Raw genomic sequence first — 9102 nt, 5'->3', positions numbered from 1 at the left:
ATGCACTACAAATAGAAACTCATGGCACAACCAGATTTTCCCATCAAGTCAAGATAAACCTTCATCTTGTCACTACACAGAACAACCGTGTGATCAAGGCACACTGCAGACAGCTTCGCTTGTAAGGTCATCCTTCTTTATGTCAATCTATTTTCTTAAAAAAAAAAAAATGTTGCACTAGAAAATTATATACTCTCATTATGGTACTGTACAGACATTATGATACTTTCAACTTGTGATCAAAGTATGCAGAAATAAACTATAATGGTTAAATACAAAATATCTCTTAAAATAGTTAAAATATACTTTATTTTGTACATTATGCAAACTGGTTAACAATTCAATGATAACAAAAATACATATTCAGTGAAATGTAGGCTGCGTCTAAAATGGCACCCTATTCCCTATATATTGCACTACTTTTTACCAGAGCTCTATAGGCCCTGGTCGAAGGTAGTRCACTATATAGTGAATAGAGTGCCATGTCAGACATGGCCGTAGTCTCTTCACATGATACACAAGTATGGCCACTGATATTTCCAATGAAATAAGCACCCACCTACACCCAGTCAATTCTGACACATTTTAAAACGAAGATTAAAACGATGACTTGTTAAAGTGTTACATCCCAAATGGCAACCCATTGACTATTTTGTGCACTACTCTTGACCATGACTCATGGGGCTCTGGTCAAAAGTAGTGCACTATATAGGGAATAGGGTGCCATTTGGGTACGTACACAACAAGATTCCTGACAATGTTTCCCAGCTCCACTGACTAAGCCACAGCTGTTTGTATGACAATATTGCTCTATCTTGTCCATATAATTCTTGTTTACAACTTAAACTGCCACACTCCATGCCATTATTGCTTCCTGAAACGACCTGGGAAATCGAGCTATACACCAGATTTTTTACAACATTTACGTTGACTACCCAGAATGATCTTATATATCCTGACCCAGCTTATAAATGCACATTTATGGATACAGATGGCAACTCCTAGCCTGGTCCTAGATTTGTTTGTGCTCTTGACAAGTCCAATGCTCATTGTCAATCCAACAGGGTTGGGGTCAATTTCTTTTCAATTCCAGTCAATTCAGGAAGTACACTGAAATCATTTTTAATTAGGAAATGTTGTTTACTTTCTGAATAGACTGGAATTGAAATGGAATTGATCCCAACCCTGAAAGCCAATGAGTGACAAGGAGTTGACATGATAGCACAAACAGACTTTCACACAGGCTAGTCAACTCCCTTCCCCCCATAATGTAGAAGAACCAATGCCTCAGAATACATATCACTGATTTACCATTATGCCACAAAGTAGGTATAGAGTGACTCTTCATTGAAGAGCTTTATGGGTTATGATTACAGTGTGCGGGAAAGCGACGAGACAGACAGGCCACAGTGTATCAAAAAGAATAATAGACTGATCGATTGATCGATTAATCTGAAAATGAAAACAGTTTCTCGAGCCAAAGACATTGACGTCCAATATAATATATTTCTTCTCAACTCTCCATAATAACAATAAAATGTAACTATTTTGGTGTAATCGACACTGAATGTAACGGAACAGCTTTTATGATGAATATTCTCCCTATGTGTCCTTGTTGTGTAAAACGTAAGTACTTACATTTATATCTAAACAGCTCGCCCATAAACAAACAGAATCATACAGCATGTTAACGATGAGTCAACTAACGGTATTCGATTTCAACATATTTGAAGTTGTTATACGCTTGACAGAATTGCATAATGTCTGCCAATGAAAAGCATCTGGGAGGGTAGAATAAGAAAGGAGAAAGGACAAGCCACTACCAGAAGCCTAGGAATTCAGTCCGAAATGGCACCCTATTCCCTATGTAGTGCACTACTTTCTGGGCCCTGGTCAAAAAGGGCCCTGGTCAAAAGTAGTGCACTACATTGGAAGTAGGGTTACAAAAGTCGTGCACTACATAGGAAGTAGGGTGCCATTTGGGCCGCATCCTAGTAGAACCCCAATTAGAGGATGGGTTGAGGGGAGATAAAGGGGAGGAGGGGGGTTAGTTGGAAGCTACCCCTAGGTGGGGGAACACCTCCCTTTTGGCAGTGGAACACTTGGTACTCTTAGTACTCAACAACGCCGAGGGTGAGGGTGTACACAATGCTCTTGTCGGAGAAGAAGGCCATTTCTGTGTTGGGATAAGATGAAGGCATTCTAGTGGGCAGCCAGGTCACAGTGTTGGAGGGATCTAAAACCTCCGATGGAAAAAGATGATGGGCGTCTCAGTCTCTCTACACTTTCTCCACTCCGCTTGGGTCGTAGGCCTCTGGTATAATACAAAGAAAGAAGGGATACATTTAATCATTTAGAGTAAATATGTGTGCGTTAAAAATGGCACCCTATTCCCTATTATAGTGCACTACATTTKACCAAAGCCCTATGGGCCCTAGTCAAAAATAGTACACAACATAGGGAATTGGGTGCCATTTGGGATGCACCTTATATCATGTGCAGTGGCGTGTCCAGAACATTTAGAATGAGGTGGCCAAGGTGGGGCACAGTCCAAGTTTAGGGGGGGCCATAAAATGTTGAACCTTAATCGATGCAAGGTGGATTTGTTCTATTTAATTATGATTATCAATGCATTAAATGCTTCAGCTTAGGTTTGGTACATTTCCCTGTTAAATAAATCAATTCCAAAACACTTGTTACAGTATTTGCATTCAAGGTCAGAATTGTATATAAGGGTATTAACATACAGCAGAAAATTCACTCGAAAGGTCCATTAAAAATGTGCAAATTAAACTGTGACATTCGAGGGTCTCTTAATTTTTTTGTCACCCTTTTTTCTCCCCAATTGGTAGTTACAGTCTTGTCCCATCGCTGCAATTCCCGTGCAGACTCGGGAGAGGCGAAGGTCGAGAGCCATGCATCTTCCAAAACCCAACCCCGCCAAGCCGCACTGCTTCTTGAAACACTGCTCGCTTAACCCGGAAGCCAGCCGCACCAATGTGTCGGAGGAAACACCGTACAGCTGGCGCCCGAAGCAAGCGTAGATGTGCCTGCTAGAGCGTGATGGAACATGGACATCCCAGCCGGGAATATCCTCCCCTAACCCGTACGACACTGGGCTAATCATGTGCCGCCTCATGGGTCTACCGGTCGCGGCCGGCTGCGACACAGCCCGGGATCGAACCTGGATCTGTAGTGATGCCTCTAGCACTGATCAGTGCCTTAGACCGCTGTGCCACAGGGGAGGCCCCGGGTCTCTGTTTTTTTTAATGGGACCTCCTACAGTATGTGTGCAAGGCATTATAGTGAAGACATGTCGTGGCGTTTTAATCTGATTGCCAAACCAATCACTTCAATAGCAGGATAAGTAGGTACCTGGGCACGTTAGTTTACTCCAAAATCAGTCCAGCATCCGAACAGTGCACTGTGCATCCGCCATTTGAATGGAATCCATTACAAACACTGTGTAATGACATTCAGCCTACAAAGTGATGTGCATTTATGGATGCCAAAGTCAGGCTTAACCAAAAATGTTAGCAATAAAAAAAGACACAAACTTATCAATTGATTTCTCATTTGTGTCTATCAGTGTTTCAGAATTTTCTTTCAATTCGCAAGAGGCTGAATCTATTTCACCGGAGAAAGCATCCGAGTGAGGCAAACAGCACCCCTCTGTGTTAGTAGTGTTAGTGGCCACCCTGGGCCACCCTCTTGACACGCCACTGATCATGTGACAGTCATCATAAAATATCCAAAATGTATTTCATACAAAAATATCTTGAAAATGAATTAAAATAATTGTATATCAGTTGTGTGTGGTGGTAGGTTTGAAGTAGAGTCCTGCATCGGGTCGGATATCCATGGTTGACCCGCCAATAAAATCAGCTCGCGGGTGGAATGAAAACATTCTTTCAACCCGCGGGTCGGCTCGCGGTTCAGAACAATTATATTGTGGGTCGGAAACATTTCAAATAAAGATCAGTGGGGAACCATCAAGACCTTCTAGAACATCAGAGAAGGCCTAACGATTTATAAAAATGTATAAATCCTTTATTTTTGATCAAATTACGTTTTAATTTCTATTTCATCTTTACAATAATTGTAGTCATTTTCTGATTTCATCTCCTCATTTTGTGTTGGAAGAGAAGGGTTAATACTAAATTGAAAAAATTATCCAATAAGGATTTTTTTGGTGGTCTCTGGGTAGAAAAATCTAGCTAGGTCTGCCAGCCATTGACTAGACCTTCAGAAGCTGGACAGAAGGCCTCTGCCATTCAACTGTATTAGAGCAGAATTTTGGAGTGACAGTGGAATGAACCAATCACATTTATACTTGCAATGAGTGGGACCGTTTTTTGTTGTTATTGTGACATGTCTAGGACTTCTCCAAGGCCTACACACCTCACTAGCCTGAGCGGCGCAAGAGGTAATGAATTCATAATACAGAATAGCAGGCTGATATACAGCAAATACAGTAGGTGGCGGCAATACACTAATAGGCTGTAGTCAGCCATAAAACTCCCTACTGTAAGTCGCTCTGTATAAGAGTGTCTGCTAAATGACAAAAATGTCAAATGTAAAAATGGAAGAGCATGCAGGAGAAAATAATCAGTGTCGCAAGCAGTAGTCTTCCCACACTAAAATGCTGACTACACCGGGCGCGCACATGCGCCCGCTTGCGCCATCTCCTATGTTGATTTTGTCCATCAGGACACGCAGGTTGAAATACCAAAACTAATTCTGAACCAACTATATTCATTTGGGGACAGGTTCGAAACACTTATGAAACATTCATGGACATTCAGCTAGCTAGCTTGCTGTTGCTAGATCATTTGTCCTGGGATAATAAACATTTTGTTGTTATTTTACCTGAAATCTACAAGGTCCTTTTTTTTGCTGGATCTTTGTAGAATATCTACCAATTTTGAGTCACACAAAATAGTGTATTCTCTACTCCGACAATTAATCCACAGATAAAAGGGGAAACCTAGTTTGTTTCTAGTAATCTCGCCTCCTTCAGTCTTCTTCTTCATCTGTGGACTTTATATGGCGGTTGGCAACCAACTTTAAGGTGCATTACCGCCAACAACTGGACTGGAGTGTGGAACTCAGTTCATCTTTCGATTACCCACGTGTGTATATGCTCCTGTCACGTGTGCTCCCTCTTCGGCCTCTAGGTCACCAGGCTGCTTGTTATGGCGCACACCTGTCACCATCGTTATGCTCACCTGGACTCTATCGCTTCCCTGATTACCTTCCCTGTATATGCCACTCCCTTTGGTTCCTTCCCGAGGCATCATTGTTTCTTTTTCAGTTTCATGTCTGTGCGTTGGTCGTGTTTCTTGTTTTGTACTGTGTTTAATATATTCATTAAATTATTCACTCCCTGAACTTGCTTCCCAGCTCCCAGCGCACAACGTTACAGAATGACGCCTCACCTAAAGGAAGCATCAGGGAGTGTTTTTTTACATTGTTCGGTGGGAATGACGTCGGGTCTCATGCCTGAGACAGATCGCCAGACTCCCTTGCCTCTGACGGTTAGTCAGGCTCTCATGCCTCAGCCGGATCTCCGGGCTCCCCTGCTACAGCCGGCTCATCAGGCTTTCATGCCTCAGGCGGATCTCCATGCTCCCCTGCTTCCTCCGGCTCGTCGGGCTCTCATGCCTCAGGCGGATCGCCAGGCTACCCTACCTCAGCCGGTCTGTCAGGTTCCCGCGCATCAGCAGGGGTGACCGGTCTGCTACTGATCCCCAAGATCATCCCTTTCTGGTGGCGTCCTGCGGCTGGAGCCGGGGGGGTACCGTCACTTATACTCTCTCCGGCGCTCTAGTTCGCCCTGCTCCCGCGTCTCAGCTGGACTGATAGGTTTCCCTCGCTTCAGCAGAGGTGAACGGTCCGCTCCTGATCCCCGGGATTGTCATTTTGGTCGGCGTCCTGCGGCTGGGGCCGCACGTCGGGAAGGGGGTACTTTCACGTGTGCTCCCTCTCCGGCCTCTAGGTGACCAGGTTGCTCGTTATGGCGCACACCTGTCACCATCGTTATGCTCACCTGGACTCTATCACTTCCCTGATTACCGGCCCTATATATGTCACTCCCTTTGGTTCCTTCCCCAGACGTCATTGTTTCTGTTTCAGTTTCATGTCTGTGCGTTGGTCGTGTTTCTTTTTTCGTTTATTCATTATATAATATTATATTTTTTTCTGTTATTTACTATATWTTTTTTATTTATACAACGTATTGGAAGATTTTTGGTCCCTCTGAACGCCTAGGTCCTATAGTCACGATTCACCACTGATGCAGATAATATATATATTTTTTGCGTTGAATTGTGTTGTGTATTCCATGAGGCTATGTGAGCGGTGAGGCAGACATAGCCTAGGCTTAGGTTACCAGCCACGCAGCGAGGGAGGGAAGCAGGGAACTCTCCATTAGTAGACCGGCAAACATGACTCCATTGGCCCCATGTGTGCAAGGTGGGCACGGCTAGCCCACACCAAGCCCAACACAAGCTACCCATATCATCCCAACATGGGCTAGCCTACACCAGACCAACACAGGCTACCCACATCAGCCCAACATGGGCTAGCCTACACCAGCACAACACAGGCTAGCCTACGCCAAGCCACACCAGCCCAACACGGGCTAGCCCACACCAGCCCAACACAGGCTAGCCCACACCAGCCCATGATGGACCAGCCACACCAAGCTCAACGTGGACGAGCCTACACCAAACCCACAACAGCCCAACACAGGCTAGCCTACCAAACCCACAACAGCCCAACACAGGCTAGCCTACAACAGCCCAACACGGGCTAGCCAACACCAGCCCAACACGGGCCAGCCAACACCAAGCCCAACAGGGGCTAGCCCACACCAAGCCCAACACTTGGTGTGGGCTAGCCCCTGTTGGCTTGGTGTGGGCTAGCCCCTGTTGGGCTTGGTGTGGCATAGCCCGTTGGCTGGTGTGGCATAGCCTGTTGGGCTTGGTGTGCATAGCCCCTGTTGGGCTTGGTGTGGCATATGCCCCTGTTGGGCTTGGTGTGGCATAGCCCCTGTTGGGCTGGTGTGGGCTTAGCCCTGTTGGGCTTGGTGTGGGCATAGCCCTGTTGGGCTTGGTTGTGGCCAATAGCCCCTGTTGGGCTTGGTGTGGGCTAGCCCTGTGGCTTGGTGTGGCTGCCCCTGTTGGGCTTGGTGTGGCATAGCCCTGTTGGGCTTGGTTGTGGCTAGCCCTGTTGGGTTGGTGTGGCTAGTCCCTGGTTGGGCTTGGTGTGGCTAGTCCCTGTTGGGCTTGGTGTGGGCTAGTCCCTGTTGGCTTGGTGTGGGCTAGCCCTTGTTGGGCTTGGTGTGGCGCTAGCCCCTGTTGGGCTTGGTGTGGCCTAGTCCTGTTGGGCTTGGTGTGGGCTAGCCCCTGTTGGGCTTGGTGTGCGCTAGCCCCTGTTGGGGGCCTTGGTGGTGGGCATAGCCCCTGTTGGGCTTGTGTGGCATAGCCCCTGTTGGGCTTGGTGTGGCATAGCCCCTGTTGGGCTTGGTGTGCGCTAGCCCTGTTGGGCTGTGGTGTGCGCTAGCCCCTGTTGGGCTTGGTGTGCGCTAGCCCCTGCTGGGCTTGGTGTGGCGCCAGACCCTGTTGGGCTTGGTGTGGCATAGCCCCTGTTGGGCTTGGTGTTGGCATAGCCCCTGTTGGCCTTGGTGTGGCATAGCCCCTGTTGGGCTTGGTGTGGCATAGCCCCTGTTGGGCTTGGTGTGGCATAGCCCCTGTTGGGCTTGGTGTGCGCTAGCCCCTGTTGGCTTGGTGTGGCATAGCCCCTGGTTGGGCTTGGTGTTGGCATAGCCCCTGTTGGGCTTGGTGGTGGCATAGCCCCTGTTGGGCTTGGTGTGGCATAGCCCCTGTTGGGCTTGGTGTGGCATAGCCCCTGTTGGGCTTGGTGTGGCATAGCCCCTGTTGGGCTTGGTGTGGCATAGCCCCTGTTGGGCTTGGTGTGGCATAGCCCTGTTGGGCTTGGTGTGGCTAGCCCTGTTGGGCTTGGTGTGGATAGCCCCTGTTGGGCTTGGTGTGGGATAGCCCTGTTGGGCTTGGTGTGGCATAGCCCTGTTTGGGCTTGGTGTGGGCATAGCCCCTGTTGGCTTGGTGTGGCATAGCCCCCTGTTGGGCTTGGTGTGCATAGCCCCTGTTGGGCTTGGTGTGGGCATAGCCCCTGTTGGGCTTGGTGTGGCATAGCCCTGTTGGCCTTGGTGTGGCAATAGCCCCTGTTGGGCTTGGTTGGCATAGCCCTGTGGCTTGGTGTGGCATGCCCCTGTTGGGCTTGGTGTGCGCTAGCCCTGTTGGGCTTGGTGTGGCATAGCCCCTGTTGGGCTTGGTGTGGCATAGCCCTGTTGGGCTTGGTGTGGCATAGCCCGCTGTTGGGCTTGTGTGGCATAGCCCTGTTGGCTTGGTGGTGGCATAGCCCCTGTTGGGTTGGTGTGGGCATAGCCCTGTGGGCTGGGTGTGCATAGCCCCTGTTGGGCTTGGTGTGGGCATAGCCCCTGTTGGGCTTGGTGTGGGATAGCCCCTGTTGGCTTGGTGTGGCATAGCCCTGTTGGGCTTGGTGTGGCATAGCCCTGTTTGGCTTGGTGTGGGATAGCCCTGTTGGGCTTGGTGTGGCATAGCCCCTGTTGGGCTTGGTGTGGCATAGCCCTGTTGGGCTTGGTGTGGGATAGCCCCTGTTGGGCTTGGTGTGGCATAGCCCCTGTTGGGCTTGGTGTGCACTAGCCCTGTTGGGCTTGGTGTGCGCTAGCCCCTGTTGGGCTTGGTGTGGCATAGCCCTGTTGGGCTTGGTGTGGCATAGTCCCTGTTGGGCTTGGTGTGGGCTAGCCCCTGTTGGGCTTTGGTGTGGCATAGCCCCTGTTGGGCCTTGGTTGTGGGATAGCCGCTGCTGGGCTTGGTGTGGCATAGCCCCCTGCTGGGCCTTGGGTGTGGCATAGCCCTTGTGGGCTTTGGTGTGGCTAGCCCGCTGTTGGGCTTGGTGTGGCATAGCCTGTTGGGCTTTGGTGTGGCATAGTCCCTGTTGGGCTTGGGTTGTGGGCTAGCCCCTGTTGGGCTTGGTGGTGGCATAGCCCCTGCTGGG

General features: G+C 48.8%; 1 protein-coding gene across 1 annotated transcript in view; it reads right to left on the bottom strand.

The window, feature by feature from the left end:
• Positions 1-286: 286 nt before the first annotated feature.
• LOC111978933 (junctional cadherin 5-associated protein-like) overlaps positions 287-9102 on the bottom strand; it is a 33889-nt gene continuing 25073 nt past the window's right edge. Inside the window, exon 4 of the mRNA XM_024009180.1 lies at positions 287-2314. Coding sequence (XP_023864948.1) covers positions 2280-2314 — 35 coding nt within the window. The 3' untranslated portion in view covers positions 287-2279. The remainder of the gene's footprint in view (positions 2315-9102) is intronic.

The sequence above is a fragment of the Salvelinus sp. IW2-2015 genome, linkage group LG19 (assembly GCF_002910315.2).
Source record: "Salvelinus sp. IW2-2015 linkage group LG19, ASM291031v2, whole genome shotgun sequence".
In the NCBI taxonomy this organism is placed as follows: Eukaryota; Metazoa; Chordata; class Actinopteri; order Salmoniformes; family Salmonidae; genus Salvelinus; species Salvelinus sp. IW2-2015.
The sequence above is the reverse complement of the archived record's forward strand: the minus strand, read 5'-3'. Positions and strand labels throughout refer to the sequence as shown.